The sequence below is a fragment of the Onthophagus taurus genome, chromosome 7 (assembly GCF_036711975.1).
Source record: "Onthophagus taurus isolate NC chromosome 7, IU_Otau_3.0, whole genome shotgun sequence".
Classification (NCBI taxonomy): Eukaryota; Metazoa; Arthropoda; class Insecta; order Coleoptera; family Scarabaeidae; genus Onthophagus; species Onthophagus taurus.
Window position 1 is genome coordinate 28662273 of NC_091972.1, and position 23943 is coordinate 28686215.

A 23943-nucleotide genomic window follows, 5' to 3' on the forward strand; every position below is an offset into this window, starting at 1 on the left:
TTCTTTATAGAGTTATTCTAGTGAAAATATTAGCTGTTCCAGATTGCTTAGGTATAATAAATATATATTTGTGATATGGAACTGAAAATAGAAAATCTATGGTCACAGCAATCAACTAGACATTTTGGCAGCCCAACCTACTTTTGTTAGTTTAGTTTATTTATTAATTTATTACTTTGTTTTACAAAATAAAATACACTTTAAATCGCAACTTATGTTTTATTATTATAAGTTTAAAGAGAAAGGTGATTTTTAGGAAATTAGATGGTCAGATTATTCCATATTTCCAACGAGGGTATTAATAAAAATTAGATATCTATTAAAATTATAATAAACCGATTAAGGAAAGAAAATCAAATGAAAGTAATTACATATGAAATCACATACAGTGTGTTCGTAAGTAGCGGATATAGGCGATAAAATCATTATATACGGTTTATGGAAAAATCCCTGAAGCGGGAGTTATGCAGCTGCATCCCGATAGCATTTAAGAAACTAATATGGTAAGATGAAGAACCGTGAGACTCGGAATGAAACGGTATACTGAGAATTTAATGATAAACGAAAAAGTATAAAGGGACAAGAGCAATCGATTTCCAGCCAATTCCTAGTCCATCGATCACATTTTCAGGACAACAAGAAAAGCACGAAAAACAGAAGAACAAATGAACCTCATACAGTGAGTAATTTTAAGATTAACGTGCTAAACCTTTTTCAAAAATTATATTAAACCATACAAACTTTGTAAACTCCGATTTATCAATTATTGGCAATATTCAAATCGGTTGAATGGTCCACGAGATATTAAAATGTAAACATTTGAAAACGCCTTGGCCTCCCCCTCCCTTATTATGACAAATATGAGAAATATCGCAAAACAAAAGCGATGCGGTATTATCCAAGCTACTAAATGATGTTGTCAAAGTTATAGCTGATCGTCTAACTTTCTGAGATAGCGGGAATTTTATGTTTCTCTTAAAGTCCCTAGATTTACAGCACCGCGGTTCATGAAGCCTGTTTTCGAGCCAAAATGGCGGTTTGACAGCTTGTCACTGCATCTCACCACTTATTTACAAAAATATTGCCTTCCTGTTGCCTTTGGAGTTGCAAAAATGGCAGTAAGAAGGACTTTCGACTCTTCAGAGTAACACGAGTAAAAAAGAAAGGAAATATGGCGTAATGTTATCAATAGAACGACATAGTTTTAAATTTCCCGCTTGACTTTCGAACCAAAATGGCGTCAAACCCTAGCGGTCGAATTACGAACTTCAAAATAATTTCCAGCTATTTCTCTTGCCCACTTTGCTCATAAGGATTTTTTTCCCAAACCTATAGGCCTTACCGTTGTCGAGATACAGCCGCTCCGTACCCTTAACGGTACACCTGTATATAAACAGTCGTTGGTTTTTTTTTGCACCCTCATAAAACACCGTCATAAAACTAAAGAAAGGAGGTGAGCGCATTTGCGTTTAAGCTTGAAATGAAATTTGCAAGCTCTTTGGATACATCACTGGTTAAAATTTAAACAATTGGCCAAGGTCAATTTTGTTTCACGCCTTCTTTCAGTTGAATGGAACAAAGATTCACTAAAAATGAAAAACGTTCCTTATCATATCACGATTTTATGCACGAATACGAGTCTCCCAACGCTCAATAATAGGATTACAGTTATACGTGCGTACGTAATTAATAAATATTTTGAATATTAAAGGTAAGTGAACCTTTGGCATCTTTTTCTTCGACTCAATCGATGAGATGTAGGATATAATCATAAAAAGAAATTACAGAAGACTTGCTCCTCGCGTACATAAATCAATAAAAAAGACATGAACTGTAAAAATACAAACTTACCGTAAACAAAAACTGACAGCAAAAGACAACACTTTAAACTAGGAAAATATATTTCAAGAATTCAAAAAAAAAAGTAAAACACTGTTTAAAAACACAAATACGGTCTCAAATACGTTACCGAGTGGTTTAAACAACACAACACAGTTGCTAGAATAAGAATGAATACTTTAGCCTTCTCAACGATCCAGGAAAGATCTCTGTTAGGATGGAGTAGGGGTATTTACCCAACTCACATTTCTCCAAAACCGACCTCTTCTGTAAGTTTTTTACATCTGTTTTAGGGTTTTACGACTTGACCTATCCAAAACAATATTTTTCTTAATCTCTGTATCAATATCCTTTTTCACAACTTCTCTATTTAATACTTCTTCTGACCGAAAATAAGAATTCCATTTAACACACAAATGTAATGGAATAGGAATGGTTATGGAGAAATGTGAGAAATGATTTTACGTGTCTATAGCGTAAATAGTTTGCGTAAATGGTTTATTTTGCTTGAATAATTTTATTTCAATAATAAAGTTTATTGTCAACTGCAGCAGTTGGTGTGACGAAAAAATAAAACGTAAATAAAGAAAAAAATATAGTTGATGATGATAGTTGATGTAGAGCACAAAAAAATATAAATGGATGTAAATTGAAATAAATTTTCATGGACGAATGGTGTGGTCGAGCAACCGATGATCTTACAAAAAAATCAAAATTAATGATAATAATATTGAATAAGTAAAGTAAAAAAGTAATGATTTTCTTTTAAGAAAAAAAGATAATAGAAATGCAAGGTTCTAAGACGATAACAAAGAAAAATAAAGTAAAATAATGTCGGATGGCGAACAAGTGACTCACACAACAGACAAGTTTGAAATCCTTCGGATATTTCGAGTATTTTAAATTTAAACGAAAATGGGAAGCTCGCTATTTGAAGAATTTTCGTTAGATTTGATTTTTACTAGAATTATTGCTTTACAATTAAGCGAGTATGACAGCAAGTATGATTGAAGAATTCTGTTGAGGTTGGTAATTTTATTTATTTACGGTTGGTATCATTGCTTTGATTTGTGTTGTCGCAAATGGATGACAGTTTTCTTTGTACAGGCTGTTCTACATAATTCAATTTTTCAAACAATTTTTTTTAATCCTTTATTTTTTCATTTAGAACTTCAAAGAGTATTTACAACTCCAAACACCGGAGAGGGAGGTATTCAATTTCATTAAACCGCGTTTATTATTATTTAATAAAATGGATCCAAATTGTGTTGAGGGAGGTGAGTACGCTTCTTACTGCGTAATTAATTACATTAGATTTTATTACGTTTATTTAAAAGGAATTGGCTACTTCCATAATTGAGATGAGTGAATATAAATTGGACGAAGAAGCAGCTACGCTGACACGATACAGTTCTTTGCTGATGTGGCTGAAATACAAAGTACCTACCTACCTATAAAGATGAAGAAATTATAAGCATATTAAGCATTCCAGCAAATTATGAGGTAATTATTTATCTTTTAATAAATCCATAATCACTGAGGTGTATGATTTAAAATGAGGTAAAAATTAAATGAGCTCTTTCTCAGTTTGTTTTTAATAAATGTACTTAGTACTGGTTTCGATAATTACTTATCATCATCAGCTAAATCTACAAGCGAAATTATAGTTAAAACTATATAGAATGAAATAAAATAAATAAACTTACAGTCAAATAAATAATAAGTCACAATATAAAATGATTTAAAAAATATAACAACGGAAAATAAAGATGTAATGTGGAGGACACTGAACGACACCACAGGTTAAAATGGAGCAATCACATAAGAATAAAACAAGTTTCACAGATATGTTAAAAACTAGAATTTTAAATATGAGTATAAAGGTTTATAAATGGAGCAAAGCTAATCGTTCATTAATTTTTGTTTTTTATGTTTGTGTTTATCTATCTCAAGTTGTTCTAATAAGTCTAATTTTTTACCCTTCTTACGGTTATCGATGTTATGATTAAATTCCATTTTATGCTGGTAAACATTTGATGAAGAAGTATTTTTATGTTCCTTAATTCTTTTTGCGAGTTTTCTACCTGTTTGACTGATGTATAAAGCATCACATTCTTTACATTTAATAGAATATACACCATTTTTATTTAACATATATTATGTTCTTTGCTTTTGAAGTTAGAAAATATATCTATAAGTTTGTAGTTATTTTTAAAACCAATATTGATTTTAATTTGTTTTAGAATACGTTTAATTTTATAATTTATGTCATTATATAGATATGTGGTGTGTTTATTAGTATCCATAGTGAACAATGGGTCTGATTTTATTATAAAATACTATATATAGTATTTTGTTAATTATATTTGGGGGATAGTTATTTTCTATAGCAAGTTTATTTATGAAATTAAATTCGTTTTGTATAGAAGTTGTATTAACCCATTTATAGCCACGACCACAAAAATCCGTTATTATTTTTAAAAATTGATTGAATATTACATAAACTATCTTCAATAAGATAATGTTGAAGTATGTTCTAAAAAAAAATCAATTATGCTTCAAATAAATGGGGGGCGTATACGCACCTTTAGCAAATAACCGTGTCATTTAGAAAAAAATAATTTATTCAAACTTTGGAAAATCAGAGCAATTTAATAACTAAAATTATACATTAATATGAAAATATTCAAAACAATCAGCGCGCAGGTGTACTTTACATTTTTTGCAAAAGTATATTGTATGGCTTTTGCAGACTTTACACTTTTTTCTCGAATTGGCTTCCGATTTTTTTATTATATGCCCTATGTTATCTCTTGCGGTAAACTTTGCCTTGATGATCTACCGTGAAAAGAAGAAGAGTTAACATTTGTTAATTCAGATTGGCCTTCGAATTTTATCAAACTTATAGCCAATGAGGAGCGAAAATGTAATTGCGACATTTTAGATGTTTGCCATTTTAAAAATTTACTAGCTGTTGACTACTGCGCTATCTATCATGTTGACAAACAATGGCCACTACCATTTTTCCCCTCTTATTTTGATTCTGTAACGGCAAGAGTACTGCAGGAGTACTTTATAAACATTGGTAATTATTGTGACGACCGAGTTGTCGTTCCACTGTACCATCAATACATCCAAATTGGGATCAAATACACAAACATACGAACCTCGTTGTTTTTTCTTCATAACTTTTTTTGTTTCGATTGGACAGTTTGCCACCCGATTATCTCGTACTGTTCCCGTTACAAAAAAAACCTTTTTCTTTCAAAATACCGAAAAGAGAGTATGACGAAAAGAAGTTGTCGAAGAATGTTCTATGATGTGGATTTTATACCACCGATAGTAATTTTAAAACAACTCTCGTTCCCAAAGAAAGGTATTTGTCAAGTTTTTCTTGTTCTTTCCCACCATATGGAATAAATTGATATAGTTACTCATCGTAAGAATATAGGCACCACAACTTGAAACCAAATCTAACGGGCTTACCACTGATGAACATTTTAGAGGAATGTCGTCCAAAATACGGAACCATTTCTTCATCTATTGACAGATTATGATCAAAAACTCCAAACTTCATAAATTTTCAATTCATGATGTCAAATATATTTCTTAACTTGGAAAATTTATCATTTTTATTCAATTTTGTATTGTCCAATAAATGAATATTTTGTTTTATTGTTCTAAATTTATTTCTTATTTACTTCATTATCTTTTGACCAGTACATATCCGCATGTGGCAACGTGTGATATCCAGACAGAATACAAATACCAATAAATCTCTTTAGATTTATTTCGTCCATAACATTCATCTGTGACGCGTATAAATTGCTAAACTGTAAAATTTAGTTAATTTATTTTATGCCATTTACCTCATTGTTGCAGTCTTGATTGAAAATTAATTTTAAGGTTCACAGAAAAACTAAAACTACAACTATTAGTTCACTTTATTTCAATAATATTTGTTTTCAGCCAAAGGTGCGTATACGCACCCTCAATGTTTATAACATTATTACAATTGTTTCGTTTACGATAAAATAATAGTTATTTATACTATTACAAGTGGGTTAGAAACATAATTACAGTACGAGTGTGGAGAATTGCACGAGTGTAATCACACGAGTACTGTAATTATGCTCTAGCCCACGTGTGATATACAGCATTTTATCTACGACTGCTAAAAATTACTAAAAAATCAATTTCTTTAAAAAAGTCTATTTGACATTTATAAAAATATTTTGAAATGATTGTTGTCTATTTTTAATTGTCAGTTTCAACATGTTTACTCATCTGGAATAAGTGTTTTGAAATGTAAAAACATAACAATTAATGTTTATAATAAATAGTATTGTGTCTCTATAAGTAGATAACACTTTTTCTTTTGTATTGTTGCTCGTTTCAATAAATTAAGTCTGTTCTGATTGGGTTAAAAATGCGTTACGTAATGAAACCAGTGCGGTAATGAACTTCATTACGTAACTCAAAACACCTCAAATGAGTGTGGTAATGATGACTTATCCAAGCAGTCGTAGATAAATATATTTATACCATGTTTAAAACAACATTTTGGGAAGTGTTTACCATAGAAACAGTTTTGTTATAATTAATGTATAAACAAATTTTGTTATTTTTTCTAAGTCAATGCTGTGGCATTCGAAATTAGCAATATTCTGTATTTTTTAAAAATACAATACAGTGCATTTTGTTAACACTAACAATTTTACAAGATTCTTTAGACTTAATACTAATGGTTTAATGAAATAAATAGCAAAAATTTGTTTTAATTTAAATTGAAAAAAAAATAAATACGAAAAGGTGCGTCTACGCGCCTTTGGCCGTTAATGGGTTAATAGAATATCTTAGCATTCTGTAGATGTACGATTGGAAAACTGAGAATTTATGATTTGGGTTAGTTAATACTAATAACGTTCTAATAATATTTTCAAAAGACAGGATATTATAGACCTGATAATCATAATTTCAATTCGATAGATGGAGATAATGAATTAAAATTAAAATATATTACTAATTTAACCAATATACATTTCAATAATAACGAAATCAACTTACTAAACAAAGGTCATAAATTTGCCTTAAAACCACCGACGTATTTACATCTAAACGCCATAGAAATAGATTGTATTATCAATAAATTACCTTATTATAATGATATCAAAAATGAAATAATTCCTATTTTAAAAAAGAGTGAAAAACTAAATAATAATTATCCTAAACATCCTTCAGTACAAATAAAGACTATAAAATCTATAAAACAAAAACTTGAAAATACACTCAGGTGCAGAAAAAACGCAACAAGCTAATATTTGGTAAAGTTTGAAATTTGTCATCAAACTGTAGATAAAAATGTCTAATATCATGTTCAATATCCAGCCTTTTCTTAAATGCTGGTCATATAGTCGGTATACATGGTTAATTGAAACGTCGTTCTAGGATCTTAATTTTAAAACACTCTGTGGAATAATTTAGTGTATAAATGGTTTCCAATTTAAAATTTTTGTTAAGAACCCCTACATTCCCTTTATTTTGTTTTTTTGGTTCATGTGTCTAAGTGCATTCGTTCATTTTTAAGAGCGAAATGAATTTGTCACTAACAATTTACTTAAGATACGTTACTTTTTAATAAGGTGGCTTTGCTCATTGTTATTCTAATGACAGTTGGACAGTGATTTTTTGTACAGAAGATTAGTACCATGATTTTAAGTGCTGAAAATTGCGCTAAAGCTGTTGCTCTTGTTGAAGATGGGCGTAATAATGAATATGTTGCAAGAATTCTTCATGCTCATCGCTCCACTATTAAAAGAGTGGTAGAACGTTTTATACAAACTGGAAGAAATAACAGAAGGGCAGGAAGCGGTAGAAAACGAAAAACCAATGCTGTTGATGACAGATTTATACGTGTTATAGCTTTGCGGAATCGTCATTTAACGTCAGTACAGAAGAAAAATGAGCGTCCACAGGTCCGAGGTACAAATGTGAGTGCGCGGACAATTCGCCTAAGACTAAAGGAATCTGGGTTGAAAGCTTGCAGACCAGCAGTTGGACCCAAATTGCTTCCGCGCCACCAATAATATTATAATCTCATTTGATGTAACTAATCTTTACACAAATGTTGATACTGATTTTACTATTAATATTATTTATAAATTATTTGAGGAACATTATAAAGACACAAATATATGTAGCTTCTGATATCACATCACTTGTCAAATTTATTATTTAACAAAATTATTGCAAATTTAACGAAAAATTTTATAAACTTGAAATTGGTTTACCTATGGGTCTATCTATATCTGGATTTATCACCGATATATATCTAGATTATATGGAGAATAATTATATTATAAACAAACTTAATCCTTATTCTAACAACATCAAAAAATGGATTAGATATGTGGATGATGTTCTTTGTCTATGGGAAGGTACCAACGAAGATCTTATAGCAATGTTAAAATATATAAACAATATTCATGAGAAGTTGAAATTCACTTTAGAAATTAAAAAAGATAGAAAAATCAATTTTCTTGACTTAACTATAAATAGAAACGACCTAGACCTAAATTTTGATATACAGGGTGTCAGATAAAAAACGCCCCGAGCTATAACTCTGTCATTTACATTCCGATTTTCATGGGCGAAGTATCAAATGAAAAGGTTTGATGAATACTATGATTTATGCTAGAAATAATTTTTTTCCAATGCCATCTTCAATTTCAGGCGATTATCAACTTTTGATAATCGTTTTTCAAATTGCTGCGTATATTTTTCTTCGGGTCATTGGATAGAGTTTGTTTTGCGGAATCCATTCATGTACAATACATCCATTTTAAATGTAATATTAGCAGAAAAAAGACACCTGTATATACAGGTTGTCACAAAAGAATGCCGCAAGCTCTAACTCTGTCATTTACATTCCGATTTTCATGAGCGAGGTATCAAATGAAAAGGTCTGAAGAATACTGTGATTACAAAGATGCTACAAAGAAACTTTTTCCAACGCCATCTTCAATTTCAGGCGATTATAAACTTTTCATTTTCAAATTGCTCGGTATGTTTTTCATCACGTTGTTGGATAGAGATTTTTTTTTCTGAATCCATTAATGTATAATACATCATCATTAATTGTAATTGTAGTAGAAAAAAACAAAAAAAATAGTTTCCGAACATTCTCTTAATGTCATTTGTGTTACACTGTAGTATGCCATGGGAAAAAATAATCATTTACAACTGCTTCAGGCATTGAAATATCATTTAATGACTGTTATCAGTTTTACGCGTTATTTTTTTCTATGGCACACTACAGTATTACAGAAGTGACTAAGACAATGTTCGGAAAATGCTTTAATTGTTTTTCTCTGCTAAAATTACAATTAATGTTAATGTATTGTACGGCAATGGGTTCATAAAAAAATCTCTATCCAATAACGTGAAGAAAAACATACCGAGGAATTTGAAAATCAAAAGTTGATAATTGCTTGAAATTGAAGATGGCATTGGAAAAAGTTTATTTGTAGCATGAATCATAGTATTCATCAAACCATTTCATTTGATACCTCGCTCATAAAAATCGAAAAGTAAATGACAGAGTTACAGCTTGGGGCATTCATGTGTGACAACCTGTATATACAGAGTGTCTTTTCTCTGCTAAAATTACATTCAAAATGGATGTATTGTACATTAATGGATTCAGAAAAACAATCTCTATCCAATGATGTGAAGAAAAATATATGGAGCAATTTGAAAAACAAAAGCTAATAATCGCTTCAAATTGGACATTTTCTTGGAAAAAATTTATTTGTAAATTGAATTATAGTATTCATCAAACCATTTCATTTGATACCTCATTATACTCTACTCATTATACAACATTAAACCTTTATACTCATATTTAAAATTCTAGTTTTTAACATATCTGTGAAACTTGTTTTATTCTTATGTGTTTGCTTCATTTTAACCTGTAGTGTCGTTCAGTGTTGTCCACTTTACATCTTCACTCTTCCACAGTTGAAAGAGTGTAAGGAAGAAGTGGTTGTTAACGAGTTGTAATACGAGGCTAACTTTTTGTGTTAAAAAATTAATAAACATTAGAAAAGTAGTGAAAACGAGTCGGGAATGTCGTCAATAAAACAAATGAATTTACAATTGCAAATATATTTTGTTAATTTAAGTGTTGGGTTTTAAATTTTGTGTACATCTTAAGAAGACACGGGAAAATCATAAGTAGTACTGGAAAGCCTTGGGCTTCTTTCATCTCCAGTGGCCCTGTCCTTCATTTCTTATTCCTTACATCCAAGTCTTCACCAGGCTTACACGACGTGTCCATACCATATCTGTTGTCTGATCTTTGTGCATCTTCTGATCTCTTTATTAGGGATATGCTCTAGGTGTGAAATCAACTACTAAAACCAAAGGTGTCCATCTATTCCAGTACGAGTAGAGATCCAAATCTTTAAAACTTTTAGAAAGGTCTGATACATTGCGCCGGTGATTGGACATAACAAGAAGGTAGATTGTAAAAGTAAAATGGAAATAGAGTTTCGAGAATGCGAGGAAATAGTGGAACATGATTTGAAGCAAATATTGCAGAAAAAGAGGTCAGTTTTATTGCTTATAATTGTGAATTAGAAGAATTTAGAACTACATTTATTATTGATTCAGTAAGCAATGGTGCAACACATGGTAAACGAAAGAATGGAAAGATATTTAAAGGATAGAACTAGTAGAACTAGAATTGAACAGAAAAATAGAAATAAAAATTGCTAATGTTGATGTATTGGAGGCTAGGAAGACTGGAATATAGAAGGGAAGAAGTGGTAATGGTTGGATATATGTGAAGGTTTTGTTAGTAAATGTAATAAAACATAGAGAAAAGTTGGGAAGATTGGTTGGATATTGTACAGCTGGCTATAGAATATGGGACCCGATAAACTACAAAATAATAATGTCGCGAGATGTTTTATGCGATGAAACAGGGACGACTAGTTGGCACCTAGGTTTTCAACTCAAAAATGAGGAATGGAATTCAATATACCCACCAGTATCCATGATAAGATCAACGATAAGAATGTTTATGGTTCATGCGATTAATAATAATTAGCCAATAAAACAATTAGAGCATTTTTAAATGGTAAACTAACTAACAATGTATTTATAAAGATACCAGAAAGAATAAACCAGGAAAAAGGAAATGTATTGAACAAAGGCATTATTTGGACTTAAAGAGGCACCAAAGTGTTGGGATGACCAATTTGATCAATGGATTCAAAAGATCAAAGTATAATAATAATAAATAAATTTATTGTCATAATAAGAAACAAAAAATACAAATTAAAGAAAATGTATACATTTAACTTAATGCATAAATACAGGCAAAAGGGTCGATTTATCGCGTAAGCGATATCTTCCAAACAACCCAATCAATCAGCCATATACTAAGTTATATAAGAAAAACAATAAATAAATGGCAAGCTGCTGTGCTAAACTTATGGTCACTAAAAACGGTGCATAATGATAGTTGCTGGAATAAAAGAAGAAGAGAAGAGAAGAAAAGTAAAAGTAGAAGAACAGAAGAAAATTAAGAAGAGGGAGAAGAAAAAGTTTTCAGGAAAATACTTGGAGAGCAAATAAATGACGTTTTAGATGGTTTTTAAATGTCACAAGGTGAGGAATATTACGGATCTCGGTAGGCAGACTATTCCGAAGGGTTATCGCCTGCACAGCAAACGATTTATGGTAAATCTCAGTACTATGGGTCGGGAACATAAGTACAGAATCTAACTGAGATCTAGTGGGTAAACCATGCGACGGCAAGCGTTGAAATATACAATACAGATACCTTGGTGTTTGATTGTGAAGAACAGGGTGGCAATTCTTAAGATGACATAAGTAAGCAATCGGTGTTTTGATAATAAATCAACTTTTACTGATCGTGAACTCTTCTATAAGAGACTGTGTTTTTCCTAAGATCTGGAAGAACACTACAATAATTCCAGTCGAGAAAATGCGAAAATCAAAGACCTGTCAATACAATTTTGTTATCAGCTAAAATTATGGAAAAAGTGGTCTATAAATAGTTGAAGGATTTTATTTCTCGCAATGAAGTGCTCTCTGACTATCAGTCGGGGTTCCGAGACGGCCATTCTTGTGAGACTGCATTACAACTGATTATATCCAAATGGAAATATGTATTGGATACACGAAACAAGATTGTATTGGCTGTCTTTTTAGATTTCAAACGAGCCTTCGAAAGGGTAGATAGAGAACGTTTGCTACATAAGCTACGATGTATTGGAGTTGGAAGTAGGACAATTATGTGGTTTACAAGCCACCTTAACGATCGAGTTCAACAGGTAAAATTTGGGGATGTACTATCTACAGAAATAGGAACAACTTCTGGAGTTCCACAAGGAACGGTACTGGGTCCGTTACTGTTTATCATATACATCAAAGACATTGTATCCGTCTGTAATGGTGAGGCCCTAATCTTTTTGCTGACGACACACTTATAGCAGTTAAAGACAGCAGCATCAATTCAGCTACAGATAAAGTGAATGTGATCTTGCGTAACTTGGAAAATCATCAATAGTTGTCGTAGTGTAAATTTGGAGGTCAATAGCATACACATGATAATTACAAGAAATGTAGTGGGTGGCGGCATTAATAAAAATCGAAAAGAGCAACGGACCCAACACACTACCCTGGGGTACACCACATTTAATATCACAAGCAGACTAGAGCGCAGAATCAGCACGCACACAAGGAACGACAGGAAAGGTAAGATTGAAACCAAGATAAACATGAAGAGGTAAATCCAAGGGCAGCTAGTGACGCTAACAAAAGATCGTGATCAACCGAATCGAACGCCTTGCTGAAATCAAGTAGTACAAGGATTGTAACACAACGTTTGTCGCAAGCATACTTAATGTCATCTGTAATCTTAATAAGCGCTGTTGTCGTGCTATGACCCTTACGAAAACCCGATTGAAACTCGTTGTGCAAGTTAAATTCTTGTAAATACTCTTGAACTTGTAGATAAACAAGGTACTCGAGAGCTTTGGATAGAACAGATAAAATGGAGATTGGGCGAAAATCATTTAAACTTGAGGGACTCTTGGATTTAGGTATGGGGACAACATGAGCAACCTTCCAGATTGAAGGGAATGAGGATCGTTCAAAGGAGAAGTTAACCCTTCGTCTGTAAACGGTTTTCTAGCACCTTCCGTCTGTAAAGGTGGGTCTTTCGGGTCCGGCCGTTTTTTCATCCTGTTAATGCACTTAAAAAATTTTATAAACAATTCATGATAATGTTCGAAACCTTCAACTTGATAAATCAATCATAAAATTATCGAAAAATTTATTTTTGCATACATATTTTTTTATACAAATGAAGAAATTCAGTTAATAAGAGTAATTTACTAAAAAAATCATAACTTTTGAAAAAGTAAGATATCGAAATTTTTGAAAAGAAAATTGATAATGAAAATAATGCTAATTTTTACAAAAAAATATTTTCTTTTATTTATTTAATATTAAGTGCTTAAGTTTGTACAGATAAAATAGACAATAAAATAAACGTTAGGAATTAGTATTATTTTATTTGTTCTAATTTTAATGTATTTATTTATTAAGTATATCAGTATTTTTTATCAAAAAACTATTAAAGCATATTAACCAAACATTAAACAAAATTATTACTTCTTAAGTAAAAAAAACTATTGTACACAATGAGCACAACAAACGCAACGATGTTCCTCACAGACAGGTTTTTGACACTTTATGCAGCAATACCCCGTTTTTTTATCTTTATCGCTTTTACAAAAATGACATCTCTTTCTCTTCGTTAGTTTATCTGTTTTTAAGATTGGATTGTCAAACTCATTCAAACCTAAAATCTCTATGATGCCATTGACTATGGATTTGTGCATTCCGTTCGTCGTTAAGCGATCTTGTAAATGTGGTTTTATAAGTGCAAGAGACAGTTCTTTTAAAAACTCTCTTTTATTTTTATTTTCATTTTCAGGTAAAAAATTATATAGAATGCACCCATTAACACTGGCCTGATCCAACATGCCCAAAAAAAAGCGCATTGGCCAGCGGCTGGTTGTACGGGTGCAGGAATAATTTCCACAAAGCTGGTCAAAGACATCTGTACCACATTTGTTTTTATTATAAAATTCTATAATTTCCGGCTTTCCATTATTTTCACACGCTTTTCCGGTTTTATGCATTGACGACAACAACAAAACAACTTTATTTTTCTTTGGGCAATACGAGAGTAAAATGTTCTGCCCGTCGTAACCATACCTTGCAGCGCCGATCGAAACATTTCTTTTGAATGATTCCGGAATTTGACGCTTATTTTTTCTAAGTGTGCCTACCATTGATATATTAAAATTTTTTTTCATTTTGTTACAAATCTCAACTGAAGTGAACCAATTATCGCACGTAATATTTCTATGGGTGTTATGAATTGGTTCACTCAATTTACGCACGTAATAGGAAGGAACACTCTCACCTTGTTCTGTCTGTACTTTTCCAGTGTACGGTATGGCATTGTACATATAAAAAGTTTTTGCGTCATTCATGGAAACTATTTTGATTCCATACCGCGCCGGTTTTGATTTTATATAAACACGTCCCGAAAAACGTCCACGAAACCCTAATAACTGTTCGTCAATAGTTAAAAACTGGCTCGGAGTATAGTTATTTTGGCAGTTCTGTATAAAAATATCCCAAATTTGACGAATTGGTGCTAGTGCGTCTTCAAGGCGTCTTGCAGATCGTGTAGCCTTGTCATCAAATCGAAGCCGACAACTAATAAATTCGAATCGTCTTTGTGACATTGTCGCTTTATGCAGTTTTGATCCAAACTCGCGCGACCAGATCTCCGTTAAATTTACACGATTATTGTTTTGCATGCCGCCAAAATATAGGAGACCTATAAATGCCTTCAACTCGTTTAAAGTAATTGGTTGGAACGATGCACAATCATTGTTGTCCTGTATAAATCGCTCGATTTCGGCGTTAGTATATTTCAAAACAATGTTTAAAATGTCCTGAGTGAATAATGTGCTCCAAATTTCTAGAATTGTACGTGATCTTGCAGCCGCACCAATGACTTTAGGCAAAATGATAGTAATATTTGACCTACGGCCTCGAGATTCTGGCGTAGTGAGACACCATTGATGCTTATCCTTCCCGTAAACAAATTTTCGACGTCTGCTTCCTTCTACAGTCTCTGGCTCATCCTCAACTACACTTTCGTCTTCTTCCGATTGTTTATCTGAAACATGACTTTCACTATCATCACTGTCAGCCTCTTCAACATTATCGATTTCTTCTTCACTGTCTTCGCCTCCAAAATAAGAAATTATTGGACGTTGGCGAAGTACGCGCGCTACGTCGTCAGCCGATCGTTGTGCCATTTTGAGTTATAGCACTGAGAAAAATTTGTTTGATTGTTTTTTTTTGTAGTCAAAAAAGAACGTCAATGCAAAAAATAAATTTTTCGATACTGCTTTAAAAGTTGACGTTTACACAGTACTTAGCAACTGTCAAAACAATTGTTTTTTGTCCACAGCACGCTACGTCCTATATGTAAAAGACTTTTACGTCCAGCTACAATAATCAAAGAATTTGATACTGAATAAATTACAAACGCAAAATAATTAACATTTTATTGTTTTATCATTTCATATTTAAATGCAAATTTATAATAGTATATTTGTGACATTTAAAATTCGCTATCGCTCGCAATAGCGCTCGTTCTCGAATGTAAAAGTTTCATTTCACTATCTTATATCAAAAATAAAAATTTTCACTTTCCTGCGAGATCAGTATACGCCGGCTGTAAACCTGGGTCTTTTGTGTTCGCTACAGATTTAACCTGTTAACAACAACTGTACAACAGAAAATGAAAACTTTAACCTTGTGCGTTCATCACCTATCACACATTACCTTTTTTTAGGTGGGGGTCCGAACTATGTCTATTCACTTCTTAGAAAATTATTTGCCTAAACAGTTGTAGCTCGGACACGAAATACCCAGGTTTACAGACGAAGGGTTAAAAATGTGGGTAATAGGAGTAAGAACAATATCCAGTATAGGAAGAAGAAGTTTGAGACCAACTCCATCAGCTCCCGCACTCGTAGACTTACGAGGACAGTAAAAAACGCCAAGTAATAACTTGTTGTAGGAACTTTTCAAGCATAAATTCAGCCCCCTGAACTGACCCATCGGAGGATTCGACAATGGTAGCACTTAGGGTATCCCTGATAAATAAAGCCACTCCCCACAACGCGAAAACAGACGATTGTTTCGCAAAAGACTATAATGAAACAATCGCTAAGGGGAGAGAGGGTTTAAGCCATGTTTCACTGGCCATAATAATATCAAAAATGTTAGATTCGTATGTGGTCTAGAAAACATCAAAGTGGGCAGTAATACTTTGCACATTAATATGACACACGGAGATAAAGTTTGATAATCCGTTAAACAAATCAGCTGAAGGTATCCCATCATAACTACTAAGGTAGTTTACATCAGCCTCACACGTACGATCGAGAACAGAATCAAAAGTGGAGAGAAGAGAAGAATCAAGAGAAGAGTTACAAGAATAGAAAGAATGAGAAGTAGAATCAGATGAGCAACCAGCATCAGCATCCATTTTTACTTGAATTGACCTTCACACGTAAAAAAAAAGAAAACAAAAATAAAAATAAACAACACCAATGACTAAATTTAATCAACCGAATAACATTACAATGCCAGCCATGCAACGAAAAACCGGGCGATTACTATAAAATAATGGAGCAAAAAAGAAAAGAAAATAATCACAATTTTCTTGTAGTTGAATCATAAAAAAAAGGAAAAGAAGATATGCATGTACTTCTAATTTACTGTTAAGCTAACAGACCCGAGACGACGTCGCCACGTATTGCCTAACCGCTGCCCGACTCCTAGTAGTCACACCGCGACGAGGCTGAGGACCAGGACATTCATCCAGATCAGAAAAGCAGCGTATTACCTTCCTCTTATCCTTCGCCAACGCAACGTACATATATTCGTCCATCTGAGGTCCAAGTATTTTCAGGTCCCATTAAGGCTTTGGTTTTGAGGTAGAGTTGAAGACGACGGGCAGTAAGGGATTCAGAAATAAAAATCTTTTTACCTCTCAGTTGTTTCTTATAGGTCCATATCATTCTGCGCATATTATAAGGACACCAACTTTACAACGATTGGTCTGGGGGAGAACTTGGATGGCATATTCGATTTTTTCCTGATAGGACCAAGACGATGACTTCGATCCAGCATGTCAGAGGTGAATTTAAAATTATTTAAAGTCGGATGTTCATTTAGGGCATCACCAACAAGAACATCGGTATTTTCACACTCCGACTCAGGAATTCCATGAATAAGGAGACAGTTGATCCTCAAGGGTAGAAATCATGAAGCGCACCTCATTTAAGCAAGAGATGATATTTTTGCGGAACTCGTCGAAATCAGCCGCCAATTGTTTGAGTGACAGCTCACCCGCCCCGTCCGCATTACGCGCGTTTCCAAGACGCCCCTCGAATGAATTCATTCTCTCGAGAAATTTGGACTCGAGAGCGGTTAACGCACTAGAACCGGTCTCCCCCATAATGCACCGACTGACAAAAGTAAGTCAAGGACACTTACAAACTCGCGTAGAATATTACAAGAAAGCTGATAATTAACAGTCAATTAAACAGATAGCAAGCTAAGCAGCACAAACACAATTTTACATCAGAAGCCGAGCAGTTTAACTCACACAGAAAAGTACAATAGCGCGAATTTCTACAAGAAATATTAGAATAATAATGCACCGGCGACAAAGCACGACTACACTGTATGCGCCATTTACTACGACTATTTCTATGTAGTAGGTATGATTTGTGTCTATGCACAAAGAAAGATGTGTACACAAGAAACAATAGAAAGGTTAAAACACGAATTTAAGGCAAAACATGTAGGAGAATTAAATAAGTTTTTGGGAATGAAAATAATAAGGGAAGAAAGTACTTTGAGAAGAATATGTCACAAACTAGCTCTCGAGAACTTCTCGTTTCCCGTAGTGGGTTTCCTAGCTAGGTCCACGGAGCGGCTCGCGTACCCAACTGTCCACGCACTACCGTTTTCTTGATAGCTAGCAATGACTGAGTTAGGGTTTGGCACACTGCATTCGTTCACTTGAAAGCAAACGGCAGTAATTTGAAATTAAGAATAAAAATAGATTGAAAGAAAACGAAATTTCACTGCTAAAGAATAAGTTTGCTTTATTTTTGAACAAGAACGTATTATATTATATATAAAAAAAAACAACTGACAAAGGTTTTAAAAAGTAAAAATTACATGACATAAGCTATTCAACAACATCATTACGAAATTTGCCGAGGTGGTTAGCAGGTTCAATGAGAAATCGGAAGTTTAAGATTTTAATAACGCTTACCCGTTTGTTAAAGTAAAATATTCATCGAAGAAAGAGAATCCAATTCAACGAATTTTATAACTAAATTGCTATAAGTTCAAATCGCACGACTCGAATTTAAAAACACAACAAAAACTTTAATTTCCCGGTTTCGCCCGATGCTTTTCTGTTCCAATCCCGTAACCGACTCCCCGATTTTTTCTTCATTTCTTCCCTGCTCCATCTACTCTAACTGCCACCTCGGCACATTCCTGCCAGAACCGCCTACGTAGTATTTAGTCTGGACCCTCGGTTCTCAAGACGCAACTTCGTAATTAAATTACAAAGTTCTGCCTGTATTGCGTTTTATTATTTTTTTTAATCGCTTTCGAATCCCAAAATGCGGTTTGTTACATCCCTCCCACCTTTTTAAAAGAAGGCTCCCCTAAGAGCCTTATTTATGATACCAAAATGAACAATACAAACCGCATTCTAGTATTTCCGATATCTACTTGAAATCTTAAGAATCAACAATCTCAATCGTTACAAAAAGTCTACATCTAAACACTTCTCAGTAACATAGAGTCCAATTTTCACATAATTTTAATTACGAAAACACATTTTTATTGATATTCTTTTGAAACAAAAAGTCAATTTTTTTTTTTTTTTACATATGCATTTTAGTCACTTTCTTAAGAGTCTTTCACCGATTTTAACACTTAATTTATTAAAAATTATTTTAAAAGTTGTAACATAGTCCTTCACACCAAAACGTTTAAGAACTACCACGCACGCACAGTCAAGTAGTCGAAGTAGAGAAGCTGTCATCACATCTCGGGGCGACCTGACGGGTGCTACTACATTTCTTCGGTGGAAAATAAACATGTTCTCAGCTGGCTCCATTTATGTGTCGACGATAAGACATTGTTGATTTATTTAGAATGTTTTTTTTTTATTTAATGATTATTTACAAATGATAGGAATCGTATATTTCAGGATTTTTTTTGAATAAGGACAATTTCGGAGTAAGTATTCTTGGTTTAATAGGATCTGTAACAGACGAAGTTGTCTGAATCTTGGTTACCATTTATTTCCGCATCCAACTTGGAGAGGTCGGTACCTCAGAATATATATTTGAAACCATCACTTCAGGGCTTGTGGAATTGGTTGCCTCAGGAACTATGTTAGTCGGAGTTTCTGGCGAAGCAAGATCCTCACCCCTCCTCTGATTAAGAAGCCACATCGTAAAATTTTTCCACAACTGGCCAAGATGACGATACCGCATCCCAAGGTTTTATATATTGCGTAGCCATTCAATATCACGCTAGCGAGTCCCTTTACGAAACACAATAAAACAATCACTCGTGCGATAACGTGCTCTTAGCAAATTTACGCAACTCTTCCGCATGAAATAGTTGAATCCAGTTCTTATTTTTCTGTCTTCTTTCCCTGGATTTTTCTAATAATGACATTGTTTATAGCTGATCGTTCCAAGCCGACTTGTACTAGTTCTTGTGCTTGTCTGACGTCTTCGTTGTTATAAATTTCGGCCACTCCCAAATTCATAATGGTACTAAATTTTGATTTCTGAATCTTCGTAAGGTAGAAGTCCATCAGGAGGTGTCTGGGATACCTGCAGTGGAGTTAAGGCTACCCAGGGCTTTTCAATCTGATACATTGGTGAATTAATGAGGTTGCGGTCAACCTGGTCTGCATAGTCCAGGAGTACATGTGTCATTGGCGACTCAAAATAGGACCGGTTATCCGTATCAGAGACAGGAAGTTCATGGTAGCAAGTATACGTTTTTCTTACTTGCACTCTCTTTGGTACACATTTCAATATGTACAGGACTTCTCCGATTGCACGGCCGACATAACTCGTTTCATTCTTAGCGAGCAAACTAACGGTGGTTGGTGATAACGGGGCCAACAATAAGCGATTTTTATGTGTTTCTATATACGATTTGTCGGTGAATCCGGGCTCTTTGGACTATTTGCACTTGTAACATGTTTTCTACATAATTGGACCTTATTTGTGAACAATTTCCAACGTTTTTTTTTTTTAGCGATATGAGACTAATATTAACACTACGGGTGCTACAATCGTATGCGATAATAAATTGTTAATCCTATATTTATGTAGGCTCCAATCGCCAATAAAGTAGTTAAGAGCGCTGAAACAAACAAAAACAAAAATCCGATTTTCCGGTGTTTAGTAATCAACAACAGAATAGACAATAAAAGCTATTAATTATATATTTTTTTTTTATTATTTAAAAAAAAATAAATAAATTTATTTTCTTTTTAATTTTAGTATTTAACTTATTAATTTACTTATTTTAATATTAATATTTTTATTTATTTATTAGTTATTTATTTTTTTTTTTCTTTTTTTTTTTACCTGTATACCTTATACTTTACCTATACCTAGCTGGAAGTTTTATGGCTCTCCTCTCCCGTCGTATTGCCAACGGTTCTTCAAGGGGTTCATCTATTAATTCTGGTGCCTTAATAATAATGCTATCGTCCTCACGTTCTCTTTCTATTTCTGAAGGGTTTTCAGAAGGTTCAGCTATTGACTCCAACAACTCCTTACTCATACATTCATTTTTCCCTTCCAGATTTTCTGCTGTACTAGTATCATCACTCTCTTCTAGAATTAATCGTCTCGGACATATATTAATTTTTGGGCAGGGGGTCTCATTTAGTAAATCTGTTACTCCTGTATTTTTTCGAAAAGTCAGATCCGGTGTATGTAAACTGATTATCGGCATATGTGGATCAACATACCGGTCTTCGTTTATTTCTTCGAGGTGTACATTCGAATCTAGGCTTTTACACTCTTTCGGGGTTGAGTCTTTATTAGTTCGAAATGATTTCAATCTATTACTATGTACAATAGATTTTAGCTTTCCGTTTACTGATGTAATTTCGTAGTTCTCTGGTCCTTTAATTTTTGTAATCATGTACGGTCCTATCCAAGGTTGGGCTAATTTTCTATTTAGACCTGGTTTTATAGATGTGTCTTTTAAGAGTACCAACTCTCCTACGTAAAAATCTCTGTGCTTACTTCTTTTATTATAATACTCAGCCTGTCTTCGAGCGGCAAGCTGCAAACTTTCAAAAACCGTCTCATACACGTGGTTCATTCGCGCTGCCAATTCCGTCACATAGTTCTCATCACAGTCGTACTTACACCTGGAGGGTCGGAGAAAAACATCCACTGGTAATTCCATTTCCCTGCCGTATAACAAAAAGTGGGGGGTATAGCCCGTACTACTATGCACCGTTGATCTGTACGCCAGAAGAACATAGGGTAGCCATTCATCCCAGGTTCTTTGGTCCTTTTTAACATAGTGAGATAGTACGTCCTTGATCACCCGATGACTTCTCTCGATAAGACCATTGCACTCGGGATGATACGGTGTGGTTTGTATTTTGTCGATATTTAATAGCTTACAAATTTCCTTCATGAGTGACGACACAAAATTTGTACCCTGATCGGTGAGCAACTGCAGAGGAGTACCGTGGCGACTTACTATTTGCGTTACAAAAGCTCGAGCCACAGCATCAGCCTTCTGATCAGGTAAGGCTACTGCCTCTAAATATTTGGTGAAATAGTCCTGGAACGTAAGTATATACTTGTTTCCTTTGTATGTTGTTGGTAACGGACCCACTATGTCCATTGAACTTCTTTCGAATGGCTTTCGAACAGTTGTAAATTTTTGCAAGGGTGCTCTAGACATATGGGGGGAAGTTTTACGTCTATTGCATGACTCACAATTCGAACAATACTTTTTAACATCACGTGTCATAGACGGCCAAAATACCCTATCCTTAAGTAAAGCTAATGTTTTCGCTTGACCGCCATGACCTGCAAATGGTAAATCGTGGTAATCATGCAAAGCCTTCTGCACAAATGATTTCGGCAACACTAGTACTTCTTTTCCTAACTCATCAGTTTTAAATAAGAGCTTATCATTATCTATGAAATAACTATCCCTAAGATCTTTGTTTGATGAAAGCGAATCCCGTATTTCAATGCAAAACTCGTCCTTATCTTGTTCTTTCAAAATAACATTTTTATCCCAAACTGGCGTTGCTATATTTTCCTGTATTTTACATAGTGTTTTATTTTTAACGAAAGGTAATTTATATACCATTATCATGGTATTCGTTCCCTCAAAACATTCTCTTAATTCTTCTTTAACTAGGCTCCACTTTAGTTTATCGAGACCACATCCTATTCTGGGTATTGCCAAATATCTCTCCCCAGATTTATTCATTTCCTCCCGTAACGTTTCTAGACACTGTCTCAACATGTGGTACGTTGGTTTATGGTAGTATTCGTCCTTTGAAATTAAATGGTATATTTTTCGTTTCTCCGCTATTTGCGGTACTATGTCACCAACTCCTTTCTCCTCGGATCTTAATTTTTCAACGGAGCCAAATCGCTTTTTAAATTCCTTTGCAATACCAGCTCCCATCGCAAAATCAGCCGAAACGCAATGAGCTAATACCCAACCTTGGGGAGCATCAAACAAATTTCCCTCTACTTCATTAATGCATAACTTATCTTTCTGATCCTTTCGGATTAGGGAAACTATACTGTTTCGGCTGAGAGCATCCACGTTTCCATGCTTTCGGCCCGGTCTGTGGATAATCTCGAAGTCATACTCCATTAGCATTAAAGCCCATCGTGCTAGTCTCGAGCTCGGGTCTTTGATATTCATCAACCATTTCAATGGTCTGTGGTCTGTTATGATAGTGAAACGGCGTCCATATAAGTAGCACCGAAATTGCTTTATCCCAAATATGACAGCAAGACACTCTTTTTCGGTAGTCGAATAGTTTAGCTCAGCCTTCTTTAGTCCTCTACTAGCGAAAGCCACAGGGCGTTCATTTCCCTCTCTCACCTGGCTAAGTATAGCACCTAATCCTGTGTTACTCGCGTCTGTAGCCAAGATGAAAGGCTCATTGAAATCTGGGAAAATTAATACCGATTCTGATGTTATCGCGGCCTTTAAGCTTTCCACCGCTTCCAATTGCTCTTTTTCGAATTTAAACGCGACATCTTTGCGCGTTAACTTCGTAATTGGGGCCGCTAATCGGGTAAAGTCCGGTATAAATTTCCTATACCATCCCACCAGCCCTAAAAATTCTCTACAATTCCTAACGTTTTTTGGAACGGGGAAATTCTGTATCGAGTTGATTTTTCCCGGATCCGGTTGAACGCCTTGGGCAGATATTATGTGACCAAGATAAGACACCTTTGGGACCGCGATCTGGCTTTTCTCCATCTTAAGTTTTAGTCCTGCATCTCGGATTCTATCAAAAATAGTTTGTAGTTTGTTCACATGATCGTCGACACCCGTTCCATTGAAAATTATTATATCATCTAAATAGACGAGGCAATGAGTACCTAATAATCCCGAAAATGTAAAATTCATGAAGCGCTGAAACGTCGCGGGGGCATTTACTAGCCCAAACATCATTCGGTTGCTCTCATAGTGCCCGAACGGCGTGGAGAAAGCTGTTTTTTCTCGGTCATTCTTCTCCACTTCTATTTGATGGTACGCCGACGCTACATCAAACACGCTAAACAGATTAGTCTTCCCTAACACATCTACTGTCTCTTGCAGATTCGGCAACGGGTACACATC

At 34.1% G+C, this 23943-nt stretch overlaps 1 protein-coding gene across 1 annotated transcript; it reads right to left on the reverse strand.

The window, feature by feature from the left end:
* Window positions 1–12947: 12947 nt before the first annotated feature.
* On the reverse strand, window positions 12948–15278 carry LOC139430469 (piggyBac transposable element-derived protein 4-like). Its single transcript, XM_071197520.1, has 2 exons — window positions 14158–15278; window positions 12948–13116 (listed from the first exon to the last, which is right to left on the reverse strand). Exons 1-2 carry the CDS (start codon window positions 15276–15278, stop codon window positions 12948–12950), a joined length of 1290 nt encoding a protein of 429 aa, XP_071053621.1.
* Between the last annotated feature and the right edge of the window lie 8665 nt (window positions 15279–23943).